Source organism: Anopheles coluzzii, chromosome 3 (assembly GCF_943734685.1).
Source record: "Anopheles coluzzii chromosome 3, AcolN3, whole genome shotgun sequence".
Classification (NCBI taxonomy): domain Eukaryota; kingdom Metazoa; phylum Arthropoda; class Insecta; order Diptera; family Culicidae; genus Anopheles; species Anopheles coluzzii.
The window spans coordinates 59,299,822-59,318,102 of record NC_064671.1 but is presented as its reverse complement, the minus strand read 5'-3'; the positions used below and the strand labels follow the sequence as shown (position 1 = coordinate 59,318,102).

General features: G+C 45.8%; 1 protein-coding gene across 1 annotated transcript; it reads right to left on the bottom strand.

Annotated features, from left to right (window-relative positions):
• Window positions 1-620: 620 nt before the first annotated feature.
• LOC125907330 (uncharacterized) lies at window positions 621-4,418 on the bottom strand. Its single transcript, XM_049608949.1, has 2 exons — window positions 3,719-4,418; window positions 621-3,025 (listed from the first exon to the last, which is right to left on the bottom strand). The coding sequence occupies exons 1-2, from the start codon at window positions 4,416-4,418 to the stop codon at window positions 621-623; spliced, it is 3,105 nt and encodes a 1,034-aa protein (XP_049464906.1).
• Window positions 4,419-18,281: the final 13,863 nt, after the last annotated feature.

Genomic DNA, 18,281 nt, shown 5'->3' with positions numbered 1-18,281 from the left:
GTCGGCCTCTGCCACAGGTAAGATACAAATTTTTGTTATCGGACGAGTTACGATACCTTTTGATGTTTTCAGTGTTACTACCCGTGTCAGCTTGTCGTCTCCGGTGTGCACATGTACGATACGTGCGAGTGGCCAACGGGTTGGGGGGAGGAAATCATCCTTCAGGATGACCAGTCTGCCAGGTAAGATGCTGTCGTTCCTCTTCGCCATGGTGTTATCACGTTGCATCTCTTGCAGGTATTCCGTCGTCCAGTGCTTCCAGAAGCGCTGCACCATTACTTGCCACTTCTGCAAGTCGCTGAGGGTGCAGGAACGAAGATGGGTGTAGTCCGGCTCGGGGACAGCATGCATCGATGTGCCCACGAGGAAATGCGCTGGGGTAAGTGCCGATAGCTCGTTAGGGTCGTCTGACATAGGTAGGAGAGGACGCGAGTTCATCGCCGCCTCAATCTGATGTAGGACAGTTGTGTAGCCTTCGTAGGATAGTCGCGTGCTGCCTAACTGCCGAAAAAGGTGTCGCTTGGCGGTCTTCACAGCTGCTTCCCACAATCCGCCGAAATGTGGTGCCTTGGGAGGGGTGAAGTGCCAATTGATGCCGCGGTTAGTGCAATCTGTCACAATTAGATGTAGCTGCTGTTCATCGCGAAACATTTCGAACAGCTCGTGAAGCTCCCTCGCCGCGCCTTCGAAGTTTTTCTCGTTGTCCGAATGTATGTGTGCCGGTAAACCGCGTCGTGCTGTGAATCTGTGTAATGCAGCTGGCGAATCTCTAGATTCGTTTCGTTGGCTGGTTCCGGGTTAGAGTTGGGCCAGATGGAAGCGGGCAAAGATAGCCAATCCGGACCGAAGCTCCACAGTTTGCTTTTCAGGAAATCAGCGGCTGACATGCCTCGTGAAACCAGGTCAGCAGGATTAGACGCGCCGGGTACATGTCTCCACTGCCGCGGGTGTGAGTAATGCTGCACTTCAGATACCCTGTTAGCCACAAACGTTGCCCATGTGTTGGGTGTGGCGCTGATCCAGGTTAAGGTGATGGTGGAATCCGACCAAAAGAAAGATTCTGCAACGTTGATCCCCATCGCCTTCTTTACTCGGTGATGCAGGTGTGCTCCTAATACAGCAGCGCATAGTTCAAGGCGGGGTAGTGTGACGCGCTTGAGCGGTGCCACACGCGATTTGGAAGAAAGCAACGTTATGCGAATCTGCCCACCTTCGCCTTCACAACGCGCATAAATGCAGGCTCCATATGCTGCCTCCGATGCATCACAGTAGGTATGTAGCTGAATACGCGCACCAGGTAGAAGCGCATAACGACTAACCTTGAATTTAGAGATGAGTTGCCAATCCTCTTGTATTGTTTTCCATTTCTTACAGATAGTATCTGGAACATACTCGTCCCAACCAGCTTTCTGCAACCATAATTCCTGCATCATCATCTTGGCCCGAATGACAATCGGGGAGATCAGGCCCAGCGGATCGAACATGCGAGCTACGTTGGATAGAATGGATCGCTTTGTCGGAATGGACACATCACTGGATATTGCGGATTCGAAGGATAAAACGTCATGCTCTGGCTCCCATGAAACACCAAGAGCCTTTACCGTCTCGTGTGGTAAGAATTGCCGCGCTGACTGTGTGCCGATTTGATCCGCATTTAAACCGGCGAGCACCTCGAGCTGATTGGATGTCCACTTTCGCAGCTCGAAGCCGCCTTTGGCGAGCAATTGAGAAAGCTCGATTCGCAACTGGCGAGCATTTCCGATGGAATCAGCACCACCGATGAAATCGTCAACGTAGAAGTTAGTTTTCAAAGCAGCTGCAGCATTGGGACAAGAGGCGCCCTCATCATTTGCAAGCTGCAGCAATGTTCTGGTTGCCAAGAATGATGAGGGGGCTAAGCCATAAGTAACCGTATTCAGCTCAAAATAATCGATTGGCGAGTGAGGCGAAAATCGAAAGCAAATGCGTACAAATTTCCGGTCGTTAGGATGGAGCAATACTTGTCGATACATTTTCGCAATATCTCCAACAACGGCTACCTTATATGTGCGGAAGCGCAAAATTATGTCGAGCAGATCGTCCTGCACGACAGGGCCGACGCATAACGCCTCGTTTAGCGAAAAGCCGGTGGACGTCTTAGCTGAACCATCAAATACCACGCGAACCTTTGTTGTGGAGCTAGCGGCTTTGAACACGGGATGGTGAGGCAGATAATACGCGCGTTCGTCGTCGGAGGGATTTTTTATGCGTGACATGTGCCCAAGCTCCAGATACTCACGCATGAAATCATGGTAAGCCGCTTTTACGTTTGGATCTCGTTCTAACCTCCTTTCTAACAAACTAAACCGCCTTAATGCTGCTGCCTTCGAAAGGCCAAGCTTAACATCGAAGTCTGCTTGTTTAGGTAAGCATACCATATAACGACCAGCTTCATCTCGCTGTGTTGTATCCTTGTAAAATTGCTCACATTTGCGATCCTCAGGAGAATAGCCATCGTTAACCTGTAGTTCTTCTACTTTCCAGAAACACTCTATTGATTCTTCTAGTGAAACCATACACACCACGGATGAAGTGTGAAAAGTATTGGATGTTGCTGGCTGAGAGGTAGATGCTGATCCACTAACGACCCATCCAAATACGCTCTCCATCAGGACTGGGAGATTCGATGACATTTTATATTGCGCCCCGCTTACAAAGAACGTGTGATAGTGCCGGGCACCGAGAATAATGTCGATCGGTGCCGACTTCTCGAAATGGGGGTCGGCGAATATGATATGTGGCGGTAATTTCCAGCCGCTGGTGGGCACATCATGTGCGGGCAGGTCAGCAATAAGCTTCTCGACTATCAAAAACTCAACGTTAATCGCATAAGGGCTCGCTCTGGATGATACCGTGGTGCGCATCGATTTCCGCACCGGGGTGGACGATTGACCAGCACCAATCAGCGTGATATCGACCGTGCCCGATTTGATACCTAGCCGGTTAGCAAAACGGCTACTCATCAAATCTGGCTGGGAGGCACTATCTAAAAGTGCGCGTGCAGGATGCATTATGCCATGTGCATCAATAATGTTTACTAGTGCAGTTTGAAGCAGAACTTGTTCCGTAGTTTGCCTCAATGCTGCTGCATAAGTGCGTTGCGTGTTTGCCGTGTGATCGTCTGTGTTGTGTGTGTTGCGTACGGAAGCATTTTGCGCAGCTGACGTGTTTGCAGTGGAAAATGTGCCGTAATTTTGTGAAGAGTGTAAAAGCGAGTGGTGTGTTGAATTGCAGTGTCTGCACTTGTATTGCGATGAGCAATCACGCACACGGTGATTGTCGCGCAAGCAATTCAAGCACAATTTCAGTGTCATTGTGTTTCGGTACCGTTCCTCCGGTGACATTTGCATGAAACGGGGGCATTTCGTTAAATTGTGATCGGAGTGGCATAAAGGGCATGTGCGTGTGTCGTGTGATGTTGACGGAAAGCTTGCTAAGCGCATAGGCGGAGCATGTTTATGTGCGTAGTGCGTTTGGTTCACGGTAGGGGGAGCTTCGATAATGTTTACCTGTAGGGTTTCCAACACTCGCATACGGCGCTGTAAAAATGCGATTAATCCTTCGTAACTAGGATTTTGGCTAGTTGAGGCATTTTCCTCCCAATCTCTTAATGTGGAGGTAGGCAATTTTGTGCACATTAAGTGTTCTAACAAGCAGCTCCATGCCTCCGTTTTTTCACCTAGATGATTGAGCGTTTTCTTGTGACGTTCGAACTCGTCCACAAGATGGTGAAGGGTTGATGCACTCTCCTTCTTAACGGTGGCCATACCAAAAAGTGCTTGAAGATGCCGTTTCTTTAACAAATACTCATTCGAGTATCGTTCGGTGAGCATTTGCCATGCTAGCTCGTAATTGGCTGCGCTGATCGTGATTGCTTCGATCACCTTTGCGGCCTCGCCTTTCACGGAAGCTCGTAAATAATGAAACTTTTGTATCGGTGGTAGTTCCATGTTTTCGTGAATTAATCCCTCAAAAGTGTCCCTATACGTGAGCCATTGCATGTAATCACCATCGAACTCAGGAAGTGAGATGGTGGGAAGCTTTATCCCTGCCAACGGGTTAGTGTTTGGTGTTGTGCTTGCGGATCGCGGAGCGTGCACCCGTTTAGCCTTCAAATGGGCTTCAAGGCGTATTAAACGCGAGCCAAAATCGTCTCGTAACGCGGCATTGTGACTTATCACTTCCTCGGTGGCCGCATCTTCCAATTTGGCCTGAATTGCTTCCAAATCAACGGAAAGCTTCTGGACCTTTGCAATGCGAATGTTGATTTCGATTGCATCCCGTTCCGGACCAAATTCTGCCAAAAATTGTTCGTGCTTAGCCAATACTGCTAGTAAAACTGTCCTTCTGGACGACAAAACGTTTATCGGAGCAGTCATAGTGCGGTTTGACAAAAAACGCTAAATTTCGCGGACACAGTGAACTCGGTCGATTGTGAGGCGACTAAAGCACAGTTACACGCGCGCAAACAGTGATTATCGCGAGAATAATTAAGATTCAGAAAACCAGAATCGTCTTAATCCTGGTCACGGCACCAATGTTTAATCTCACTATTTCGGATAATTTATTTTTCGCGTTTCGGTGTAACCTTCAAACCTTTAATATTTACCAGCAGTTATTCGTTGTGCAGCAAAATTGGAAGAGAGCGTTTATTCGCGACATACACTGTTATTTATAAACTACTCGATCGAGCCGAACACTCGAAATTGAACGAAGAATGTTCGTGTTTCGTTAAGCACGATATGAAGTGACAGGGCTGTGCCTGAACAGTGCTAAATACTTTTCTCGCCTTGACATAAAGGATGCTTTTCATCAACTACTGCTCGATGAAGAAAGTAAAACTCTCACAACTTTTATCACCCACCGTGGACTTTATCGTTATAAACGAATGATGTTTGGGATTTCATGCGCTCCAGAGAAATTCCAAAAAATATTGGAACAAGTTTTGGCCGACTGTCCAAACACCGTCAATTTTATCTACGATATCATAGTTACGGGAAAAACTGAGACCGAACACGATTTAGCACTAGAGAAAGTGATGGAAAAGATTGAGGAATATGGCATTTTACTTAATCAATCCAAGTGTGTTTTCAAACTCACAGAAATCGAATTCGTTGGCCAACGCTTTAACCAGAACGGAATGCTCCCTGCACTAAACAAAATTGAAGCAATGAGAAGCTTTCGACCACCCAAAAATTGTGAAGAGGTTCGGAGTTTTCTGGGATTAATTACTTACGTGGGAACGTTCATTCCAAACTTAGCTACAGTTTCATTCCCACTACGCGAATTAACAAAGAACAACGCCGAATTCGTTTGGGAGCGAGACCAGAACAAAGCATTTAACGAACTGATCCGGTTAGTTTCTAACGTCGAAAGATTAGCCCATTTTGATCCTCATCTAAAAACCCGAGTAGTGGCAGATGCGTCCCCAGTAGGGTTAGGAGCCGTCCTCCTTCAGTTCCAGAACGACCAGCCTAAAGTAATAGCTTATGCCAGCAAGAGCCTAACGAGTACCGAGCAACGGTATGCACAAACAGAAAAGGAGGCACTAGCGTTAGTATGGGCTGTGGAACGGTTCCAAATCTATCTATTCGGAATACGATTCGAGCTGGAAACGGACCATAAACCTCTAGAGGCTATCTTTAGCCCCACATCTTCTCCTTGTTTGCGGATTGAGCGTTGGGTCTTAAGGCTGCAGGCTTTTAGCTATGATGTAATTTATCGGAAAGGAAAAACGAATATAGCTGATCCTCTGTCTCGGTTGCCAAGTCCTACTGAAGTATCAGAATTTGATCCAGATTCTACAGTATATATCCGCAGCGTGATGGAAAATGCCGAAATGCGGGCTCTTAAGGAGTGTTTGGAAAGAGGTGCGTGGAATTATACAGATGAACTACTGAAACCTTACCAAGCATTTCGATTGGAACTCGGAACAGTTGGAGACCTAGTAGTCCGCGGTAGCAAACTAGTAATACCGAAAGCTATCCGGCAAAGAATGCTAGAACTGGCACACGAAGGGCATCCTGGACGCACTAAAATGCAACAACGGCTGCGATGTACTTGCTGGTGGCCAGGAATGGATGAAGCTATTGCTCGACTGGTTAGCAGCTGCTCAGGCTGCCAATTGGTCAGCCAACCAGATAAATCGGAGCCCATGAAGCGAAGGCCACTACCACATAAGCCTTGGGTAGATGTAGCAATCGATTTTTTGGGCCCACTACCAACTGGTGATTATCTACTAGTTATCATTGATTACTTCAGTCGGTACAAAGAGGTCGAAATTGTTAAGAAAATTACAGCGATTGAAACATCTGAACGACTTGAACGAATATTTGTGCGTCTTGGCTATCCGAGAACCATAACACTCGACAATGGAAGGCAATTTGTGAGCAATTATTTTGACAACTATTGCAAACAGCGAGGAATATTGCTTAACAAGACAACCCCATATTGGCCGCCAGAAAATGGTCTGGTTGAACGCCAGAACAGGTCTTTGCTAAAAAGGCTGAAGATAAGTCAGGCTCAGAACGGGGATTGGAAAAAAGATTTGGGGGCGTATCTCTCCATGTACTACGCCACTCCACACAGCACCACAGGGAAAACACCGAGTGAGTTGATGTTCAACCGAAATATCCGGACAAAAATACCATCATTGGGAGACGTTAGTACCGGATCTGCATTACCAATGTCTGATTACAGGGATAGAGACACATGTATGAAGGAAAAGGGAAGTGTGACAGAAGATCAACGACGCAAAGCTAAACCGTCTGATATAATAGTAGGAGATAGAGTCCTATTGAGGAATACAATGCCAGGCAACAAACTGAGTACACCCTTTGGACCACAGATTGCAAAAGTAATTGAGAAGCAAGGTTCTCGCGTAACAGTACAGGATGAGCAAAACGGGAAATTATATGACAGGAATTCGAGCCACCTAAAAGAGTACAAGGACCCAGACGATCATAGGGATGGTTGTGAGACGGTGGTGGATAACCAAGAGGAAGGAGTAGGTTTTAATGAACCAACGACCGAAGAGATACCGGAACACTCTCCCGTCCGAAACGAGAAATTAAACGTCCCGCTAGGTTCCTATCATAGATTAAGAGATTGGGTGAAATAATCAGATGAAATCAAATAGTAAATAAATAATTTGGGGAATTGTATTTATCGTTCATTATTCGGAAAAAAGGGAGATGTGGTATGTGTTGTAAGAGCTCGGCTTTATTCCGCTCCTTGCTAGAGCGCGGTATAATCTGACAACGATGACAGATAGTCAGAACACATACAGAACAGAGTGAAGCCAGATCGTGTATTAGCGCGTGGCCACGGAGCTGAAAAAATGTTGAAATTTTTTTCAACTTTGTCAAAATTGCTTGTCAACTGCAAAAAAGAGCTTTTCTCGTGGCCGCACCAAAAACATACACAAGAGCGAAAAAAAGCTCCAACATCTGAATATCATCGATATTTTGTTTAAGAAGTACTAAATAGGTACATACATCAATTAGAATCATGCATTTTAGCATTATTATCATAACAATGGGTCACAACTGCGCTAAATAGCTGTTTGTTTACGCTTTTTCACGAACGTCAAATTTTGTCAACTTTTGTCAACTTTTTTTCCTGGCTGCTCCAGGTTTACAAAATTTTGACAAAAGCTCAAAAAAGTGACAAAAGCTCACATTTTGAAAAATTTGTCAGCATTTTGTCACTCCCATGGCCTTTCGCTTTATTACAGCAAGCTACCCACCACAATAATAAAAAAAAAAGGAAGCAGGCGATAAACTAATATATCAGTTGAATGAGAAGGATTAATACTGATAGGAACGGTTAATAATAATATTCAAAACAAAAATTGAATTACCCTTGTGTGGTGGGTAGCTTGCTGTAATACACGATCTGGCTTCACTCCGTTCTGTATGTGTTCTGACTATCTGTCATCGTTGTCAGATTATACCGCGCTCTAGCAAGGAGCGGAATAAAGCTGAGCTCTTACAACACATACCACATCTCCCTTTTTTCCGAATAATGAACGATAAATACAATTCCCCAAATTATTTATTTACTATTTGATTTCATCTGATTATTTCACCCAATCTCTTACTCTATGATAGGAACCTAGCGGGACGTTTAATTTCTCGTTTCGGACGGGAGAGTGTTCTCGGTATCTCTTCGGTCGTTGGTTCATTAAAACCTACTCCTTCCTCCTGGTTATCCACCACCCTCTCACAACCATCCCTATGATCGTCTGGGTCCTTGTACTCTTTTAGGTGGCTCGAATTCCTGTCATATAATTTCCCGTTTTGCTCATCCTGTACTGTTACGCGAGAACCTTGCTTCTCAATTACTTTTGCAATCTGTGGTCCAAAGGGTGTACTCAGTTTGTTGCCTGGCATTGTATTCCTCAATAGGACTCTATCTCCTACTATTATATCAGACGGTTTAGCTTTGCGTCGTTGATCTTCTGTCACTCTTCCCTTTTCCTTCATACATGTGTCTCTATCCCTGTAATCAGACATTGGTAATGCAGATCCGGTACTGATGTCTCCCAATGATGGTATTTTTGTCCGGATATTTCGGTTGAACATCAACTCACTCGGTGTTTTCCCTGTGGTGCTGTGTGGAGTGGCGTAGTACATGGAGAGATACGCCCCCAAATCTTTTTTCCAATCCCCGTTCTGAGCCTGGCTTATCTTCAGCCTTTTTAGCAAAGACCTGTTCTGGCGTTCAACCAGACCATTTTCTTGCGGCCAATATGGGGTTGTCTTGTTAAGCAATATTCCTCGCTGTTTGCAATAGTTGTCAAAATAATTGCTCACAAATTGCCTTCCATTGTCGAGTGTTATGGTTCTCGGATAGCCAAGACGCACAAATATTCGTTCAAGTCGTTCAGATGTTTCAACCGCTGTAATTTTCTTAACAATTTCGACCTCTTTGTACCGACTGAAGTAATCAATGATAACTAGTAGATAATCACCAGTTGGTAGTGGGCCCAAAAAATCGATTGCTACATCTACCCAAGGCTTATGTGGTAGTGGCCTTCGCTTCATGGGCTCCGGTTTATCTGGTTGGCTGACCAATTGGCAGCCTGAGCAGCTGCTAACCAGTCGAGCAATAGCTTCATCCATTCCTGGCCACCAGCAAGTACATCGCAGCCGTTGTTGCATTTTAGTGCGTCCAGGATGCCCTTCGTGTGCCAGTTCTAGCATTCTTTGCCGGATAGCTTTCGGTATTACTAGTTTGCTACCGCGGACTACTAGGTCTCCAACTGTTCCGAGTTCCAATCGAAATGCTTGGTAAGGTTTCAGTAGTTCATCTGTATAATTCCACGCACCTCTTTCCAAACACTCCTTAAGAGCCCGCATTTTGGCATCATTCGAAGAAGCAATCTCTACCTCTTGCACATCGATTGCAGCATTTTCCATCACGCTGCGGATATATACTGTAGAATCTGGATCAAATTCTGATACTTCAGTAGGACTTGACAACCGAGACAGAGGATCAGCTATATTCGTTTTTCCTTTCCGATAAATTACATCAGAGCTAAAAGCCTGCAGCCTTAAGACCCAACGCTCAATCCGCAAACAAGGAGAAGATGTGGGGCTAAAGATAGCCTCTAGAGGTTTATGGTCCGTTTCCAGCTCGAATCGTATTCCGAATAGATAGATTTGGAACCGTTCCACGGCCCATACTAACGCTAGTGCCTCCTTTTCTGTTTGTGCATACCGTTGCTCGGTACTCGTTAGGCTCTTGCTGGCATAAGCTATTACTTTAGGCTGCTCGTTCTGGAACTGAAGGAGGACGGCTGCTAACCCTACTGGGGACGCATCTGCCACTACTCGGGTTTTTAGATGAGGATCAAAATGGGCTAATCTTTCGACGTTAGAAACTAACCGGATCAGTTCGTTAAATGCTTTGTTCTGGTCTCGCTCCCAAACGAATTCGGCGTTGTTCTTTGTTAATTCGCGTAGTGGGAATGAAACTGTAGCTAAGTTTGGAATGAACGTTCCCACGTAAGTAATTAATCCCAGAAAACTCCGAACCTCTTCACAATTTTTGGGTGGCCGAAAGCTTCTTATTGCTTCAATTTTGTTTAGTGCAGGGAGCATTCCGTTCTGGTTAAAACGTTGGCCAACGAATTCGATTTCTGTGAGTTTGAAAACGCACTTAGATTGATTAAGTAAAATGCCATATTCCTCAATCTTTTCCATCATTTTCTCTAGTGCTAAATCGTGTTCGGTCTCAGTTTTTCCCGTAACTATGATATCGTAGATAAAATTGACTGTGTTTGGACAGTCGGCCAAAACTTGTTCCAATATTTTTTGGAATTTCTCTGGAGCGCATGAAATCCCAAACATCATTCGTTTATAACGATAAAGTCCACGGTGGGTGATAAAAGTTGTGAGAGTTTTACTTTCTTCATCGAGCAGTAGTTGATGAAAAGCATCCTTTATGTCAAGGCGAGAAAAGTATTTAGCACCATTCATTCTCCAACGTATGTCTTCTATGGTTGGTAGTGGATGCGTTTCTCGCAAAATTGCTTTATTAACTTGCCGCATGTCTATGCAAAGCCGAATACTTCCACAATCTTTTACAACTATCACCATGGGTGAAACCCAGCTGCTCGGTTCCGATACTTTCTCTATTATGTCTTTAGCGACCAACTCGTTTAGTTTACTATCAACTTTATCTAGCATGGGCAAAGGCAATCGTCGGAGTCGCTGAGCTACGGGTGTCACCGTCTTATCAATTGGAATGTGGATGCTGACTCCACGAATTGAGGGGAACGCGCGAAATGTTTCAACCTGGTTGATTGATTCATGCTAGCTAGGTAATCCAACATATAATACTCCAAGCTATTTTGCGGTGATTTTTCCCAAAAGTGGTTGTGGACCATTTTTAACTACGTAAAATTTGGAAATTGTACGGAGTTCTTTCAACCCGTCCGCAATAGCTATTTCCGCCTCAAACATCGTAATTATTTCTAAACAATCGGTCTGAGCGTATGCCTTGAACTTCCGATCCGGACTCCGTGCCTCGCCGATGATCTTGACTTGGTTATTCCTCATTGACGCCCACGTTCTATCGTCTATGATATTCGATTGGACTCCAGAATCAATTTGCATCTCGATAAGGATACCGCCTACTTTCGCCCAGATCAATTCGTCTGAATCGTTTGCCGAAGATACCATCTCCACTAATTCACACTCAAGAGGTTCATTTCCGTCATCCTGGATTGCGTGAATTTTCCTTGCAAACTTTGCCGTTTTCTTATTTGGTTCCGAATCATTAAAGTGCCCTCCGAACGGCCTCTTTTGCATTCTTTGATTCGTATGTAGTCTATTTGAAGTTTGTCCAGCATTTGAGTAGCATACAACAGCGAAATGACCTCGCTTGCCACATTTTGCGCACGTTTTGTCTCGTGCCGGGCAAGATTGTTGCCCATGGGTACGACCACAGAATCGACACAATGTTTTTATATGATGGATGTGTTGGTTATCTATTTCAAAAGATTTGCTCCTACCGCTCATTTGTTCGTTGGCAACTCGGGATGTTTCATACGAATTTATTTGTTTAATGACTTCGTCCAGAGACAAGTTTTTTTCTTGCAGAAGTTTGACTCGCAAATTTGCCGGTACAAACTGAAGCACTTTGTCAATGATTGCAATCCCTGCACTCTCTGCCGCAGTTGCCCCGAAATTGCACTTGGAGCCATGAGCTTGGGCACGCATTACAAATTTCTCTAGCGTTTCTTCCGGCTCCGGTTTCATTGACCAAAACAAAAATCTCTCGTGTGCTTCGTGTCTTTGTGGAGCGAAATATTCATCCAATTTAAGAATAGCAATCTCGTATGGGTCTACGCCCTGGTCTACGTCCGCCTCTACATCTGCATCTGGAATGCTGAAAAATATTTCTTGCAGCTCGAGAGAACCACAAGTTAAAAGTAAATTCTTTTTCTCCGTTCCGTCCACTATCTTCGCCATACGCAACCAAATTTCGAACCCCCGTTACCAAGTCGTCCATTTTGTTCGCCGCTCGGTTAGGGGAACGCCTGCTAACGACAGTGGTGGTAAATTCCCAAATAATTTGTTTGGTTCCATCGCTGATTCCCTGAAATGAAGCAGGTTGTGAATACGATCAAGTATTCAATTAGTTCACTATTTCATGACAGATTCATGACTCTTTCCCGAGTCAGAACTATTAATATCGAGTATTTCCTTTTTTTCCTCGCTCTCTAGACGCGCATTTATTAAATTCTCTTCCTTCCTTTTCTTCGCTTTTTTTCCGCTCTCTAGACGCGTACTTATTTGATTCTCTTTCTTCCTCTTCTTCATTTTCCCCTACCGCTTCCAGACGCGGCTCATTAAGGCCGGGCTACATTGATCGTACTCGCACGCGTAATTTTGATTTTCACTAGCGCATCTGGCGGCGGCTGACCGAAGCATTTTTCCAAACAATTTGGAGCCGCTCCAGAAAATACGTTAATTTTCCATGATTTTTACTTAAATCGGAGCAGAAAAGTTTTGTAAAACGTAGATACACATGTCTTGCACGCATTGCATCCATTTTTGCAATGGAAAACGATGGAAAAACTACTTAATTTTGAGATCCGGCAGGTCCATTCCCTCGATGACCAAATAAAGCTTCCACCAGCCGCCGCCAGATGCGCTAGTGAAAATCAAAATTACGCTTGCGAGTACGATCAATGTAGCCCGGCCTTTAAAGGCATCTTCAATTATTTCATCCGCTTGCAAGACGCGGCCTTGCTGTTTTCAAGACACAGCGCTTTTTATAGATCTTATAATTTTGCCTTTCGCTTCCATAACGCTTCACTGCTGTTTGCTTGACACAGCTCTTTCTACACATCTCTTTTGTTTTTTTTTCCCCGAGGCGGCCATTCTGTTTTCTCGACACAGAGCATTCACTTATCCTTTTGTCTTCCTTTGTACTCCGCATAACCCAAGCCAGCACTAACACTATGATGCTTTCAACGCTTTATTTCATTTCTGCTCTTAATCTTTCTTTTCCCCATTTCTTTCGTCCTTCTCTGATAACTTACCCTATTTTATTTCAATTCAAATGCTTCAATCTCGTGTTGCAAATAGGAATAAAGAAAATTAATCCTGTCCTCGTCGCCAATTTGTGGTGGGTAGCTTGCTGTAATACACGATCTGGCTTCACTCCGTTCTGTATGTATTCTGACTATCTGTCATCGTTGTCAGATTATACCGCGCTCTAGCAAGGAGCGGAATAAAGCCGAGCTCTTACAACACATACCACACCTTGCAAGAAATAATTTAATTAATTATTCAACCAATTTGCTTGAAAGGGCGAAAGAGCGTCAAGCGCAAGACAGGCCGGGCGAAACCGGAAAGTAAAGGAAGTTGGAGAAGACGGACGTCAGTCTTGTGGTTGATCGATTGTAGTAAGGTTGTGGGGAGGTTGAAAGCGAGGAAATGAAGAAAAAAAAACAGTTTTGATAAAAGTGGAATAAATAGTATTGTCAAAGAAAAATTTCCATCGATCATGACAATATAGATCGCTAGAACTTGAACGGCAGTACGAATGTTAAAATAATAAACTCCAATGTAAACCATTTGCACAGAAGCAAGTGAGATTTTAATAATAGTCGATGGTATTGATGGTATCAGACCACAAGACCATTCATATAGATTTTTGCACGGAAAGTTAGAAGGCTATGATTGGATGAAGATTGCAAGAAAAGGACAGCAATATAATGATGAGTTATGATACGCCAATTATAGAGCAAACCAGAGAAGCTATGTAGCTTTAATTTATTTTCTATGCATATTTGATTTTCCAGTCTTTTAAGCTTAATCTGTGGCGCATGGGACATTCACAGTCGATTCCTTGACTATCCAAACTTGTGGTCGTGTAAACGACTTTTGGAGTACAATTAATACAAAATCAAACATTTTTTGAGTACAAAGCACGTTATCATAGCTATAAAGCATAGCAAACTTTATATTGCCAGATATTCGACCTACACCCTTTTAAATTTAGACCGTGATTTGAGACATTTATTCGGTCCCAAATACAGTCGTACCTTGGGGGTCACCTGTAATCATTGAATTTACAGGTTAGCAAATTTTAGTGAAACTAGTTAATTTGGCCAGGTTACAGGGCTACGAAACTAAATTTAAAAGATCTTGTTGTGGGCAGCCGTGCCGACCCCTGGACTTGCCGTGGCAGTTGCGCTGCCACCGGTCAACGTCCAGGAGGACGACAGTGTACACGCACACTGTCGCACACACTAAGCAGCGCAAGGCTTAGTGCGTCCCGAGCGCACAAGCAGAGTGTGTTTGCGAGCCGATCGAGCAAGAGCTCTCGGCAGGGGCGCTCGGTGCGGCTGGTGCGCGGCCACCGCACTTGTATCATTTTAAAGTGTGTTGTATCAGTTCTGTATTGTGTTTTATTATTTATTTTATAAGTTGTTAATACGTGTATTTAAATACAAAAGTGTCTAAACACAACAGTGGCGACGAGGATGGGATCTTCCTGCGTAAGGGGGATCCCAACAAGAACCCGCGGACGCCATCGCGATCGGGCCCATCTCGATTTTGCTGCATCATCGCAGCGTCCATCGCAATGGCACGGTTCCCTGTGCTTTTGGGATACCGCGGAACATCGGGCCGCCGCCACCGCAGACACCGACGCCCCGGCTGGCGTCCCATCATTGGCGACCACATGGGCAGCCGAGCACACACTCTCGGCGAAAAGGAAGGTCGTCGGGCTGCAGCCCCAGCAACGCCAGCAGCACCACAGGCGAGGTAGCTTTCCGCCTTGCTGCTGGAACATTCGGATGGGCGTCACATCCGCCCATGCTGCAGCCCCAGGTTTCACGGGCGAGGACGCATTCCGCCCAGCTGCAGCAGCAGCACAACAAGGATCCATCGGCGACGAGCAATACCGCCCGGCTCGAGCTCAGCACATCATCGGCGCGGCACAAATTCCGCCGCGGCTCGAGCCCTGCCTCGCATCACGGCGACGTAACATTCCGCCTCGGCAGCACAACAAGGATCCATCGGCGACGAGCCGATACCGCCCCGAATACCGCCCCGGCTCGAGCTCAGCACATCATCGGCGAGGCAGCAATTCCGCCGCGGCTCGAGCCCTGCCTCTCAACACGGCGACGTGACATTCCGCCTCGGCAGCACAACAGGATCGGCAACGCACAAGTTGCATCGGCTGCAACACAGCAGCCCACATCGGTGCGAACGTTTTCACCCTGGCTGTAGTCGAACAGGCGTCGCCGATTGCGCCTCGGCTACAGCCACAATGTCCAGATGGGACGAGGTTGCATGCCGTCCCGGCTGCAGTCGAACGGGCGTCGCCAATTGCGCCCCGACTGCAGCCACATCAAAAAGAAGGGCGATGAGCCAAAGCATCATAGGAGGGCGAGGAACCATGCCGCCCGAGTATTTTCATCTCTGCCGCCCGTCATCGGAAAAAGATAAATCGCTGCTGCCCTGGGGCAAGCATCATCGCGGCATCATCATCACCATCGTTATCATCATCGCGGCACCATCATCATCGTCATCATCATCGCGGCATCATCATCATCGTCATCATCATCGCGGCATCATCATCATCGTCATCATCATCGTCATCATCATCGCCGTCACACTATCGCCGCCGTCCCAGGGAGCGGCACAGCAGAATCATCAGCATCACCGCCGCGTCATCGCCATCGCGGTGTGGCCCGAGAGCAGCAGCAAGCGCTGCTCAGCGCACCAACATCGGGGTCCCCACATCATGGCAGCATCGGCCGGAAGGGTTCACCACGCCGGTATTCCCTTGGTGGAATACCCCCGCGTCGGTTCGAGCCCTTCGGTATTAAAAGGGGGAGATGTTGTGGGCAGCCGTGCCGACCCCTGGACTTGCCGTGGCAGTTGCGCTGCCACCGGTCAACGTCCAGGAGGACGACAGTGTACACGCACACTGTCGCACACACTAAGCAGCGCAAGGCTTAGTGTGTCCCGAGCGCACAAGCAGAGTGTGTTTGCGAGCCGATCGAGCAGGAGCTCTCGGCAGGGGCGCTCGGTGCGGCTGGTGCGCGGCCACCGCACTTGTATCATTTTAAAGTGTGTTGTATCAGTTCTGTATTGTGTTTTATTATTTATTTTCTTCTTCTTTGGCTCAACAACCGATGTCGGTCAAGGCCTGCCTGTACCCACTTGTGGGCTTGGCTTTCAGTGACTAATTGATTCCCCCCCATAGCAGGATAGTCAGTCCTACGTATGGCGGCACGGTCGGTTTGGGGATCGAACCCATGACGGGCATGTTGTTAAGTCGTACGAGTTGACGACTGTATTACGAGACCGGCTATTATTATATTATTATTTATTTTATATGTTGTTAATACGTGTATTTAAATACAAAAGTGTCTAAACACAACAGATCTCCTTTACTGTAAAGGGCACATGGAAAGCAATAGTTTCTAAACTCAAATAAAAGTAAGTCCTTATGTCGATTAAGGAACCTAAAACCAAAATCCAACCCATACTGGTCCTCACACAATTACATCACCTTCAAAAGCTGCACAAAAACTGGTTCAAAATCTGCACATTACCTAATACCGGTCCTGCACCTGGTTACTGAACCTAAGCCTGTACAGAAACCCAAACCGGTTCTGGAAATAATACTAGTCATACAGGTCCAGGAGCTGATACTGAACTCATATGGGCCCTGGAACCAATAATGAACCCATACGGGCCCTGAAACCGATCATGAACCCATACCGGCTCTGGAACTGATCATGAACCCATATGGATCCTGGTACCGATCATGAACCCATACCGGCCCAGGAACCAATCACAAACCCATACCTGCCATGGAACGGATAACGAACCCATACCGGCCCTGGAACCAATCTTGACCCAACACTGGTCCTAGAACCGATCATGAACCAATACTGGTCGTGGAACCGATCATGAACCCATACTTGCCTAGGAACATACCATGAACCCATATCGGTCCTAACCGGTCCAAATCGGCCGAAACCTATCACGAACCCACAGCGCTCTTGGAACTGAAAGGCAACCTATAAAGATCCTGGAACTGAACACTGAACACATACTGGTTCTGGAACTACTCATGAATCAATATCGGTCCTGAAACTACAAGTAAACCCATAAAGGATTTGGAACTGATATTGAACACATACCGGTCCAGGAATCAATCATGATTGAATCAGCTGTAGCTCAAATCGGCATAGTCAGACGTGTTTACGTATAGCTCCGTGATTTATTTTCCGTATTTCGGTTATTTTAACAAACAATCAGTTTTCTCTAAGATTAAAAGTTGTGTAGTGAGCTTGCCCACAACGTATTATACATACTTTTAGCAATTGTGCTAGTTCTTCTTCAATTGCTCGTCGGTCGCATCACCCGCGTAGTGCGTCTATTAACCGGTCAAGGCATCGACCTGTGAATTCCTTTTCAAAATGGAGCATACTTGCAACTCTTGCGCAACCGAGATCACCGAAAACCTGATTAGCTGTTATATTTGCAACTCACCGTTCCACATCCGCATCTGAGAATGCACTGAAGCTAACCAACGAATACCAACAACTCCACTGGTGCTGCCTAGCGTGCAACAATGTGATTATTAATCCTCGCACTAAATACATCAAACAAGCTTTGGCCCAGTCGAGCATACAAACAACAATGGATGCCGTCGCCAATAGTCTCAAATCTGCACTTGAACCTCTAGCAAAAGAAATTCGTACTGGTCTATCGCAGCTTAATGAATCGCAGAAGAGAACACCACTGAGCAGTCACCCTCCTGCCAAATTGCGCAGAGTTTTACCAGCGAAGAGATTATTCTCCGAGTTGGTCAGTGCTACAAACACTTCACGTGCTATCTCGCTTGTCGCCAAAAGAACAACAAACATCAATAACAACAATATCAACAATAACACAGCCGTACCGTCACTAGCTGAGCACAACAATATTAACATCACAAATAACATCACTTCTCGCCAGCCAATTGCTATTTATGGCACGGATAACGATTCTCCAAACCTTCCAACCGTTCAAAACCGCTTTGTACCCAAAATGTGGCTTCATTTAGCTAACATTGCTCCTGGCACTTCCTGTGAACAAGTCGTGGAATCTGTGAAACGACGGCTGGCCACAACCGACGTCATTGCATTTAGAGGACTACGTACCAAACTCACAGAATTTGGATTGAACACATTGGACGCTAAATATCAGATAATA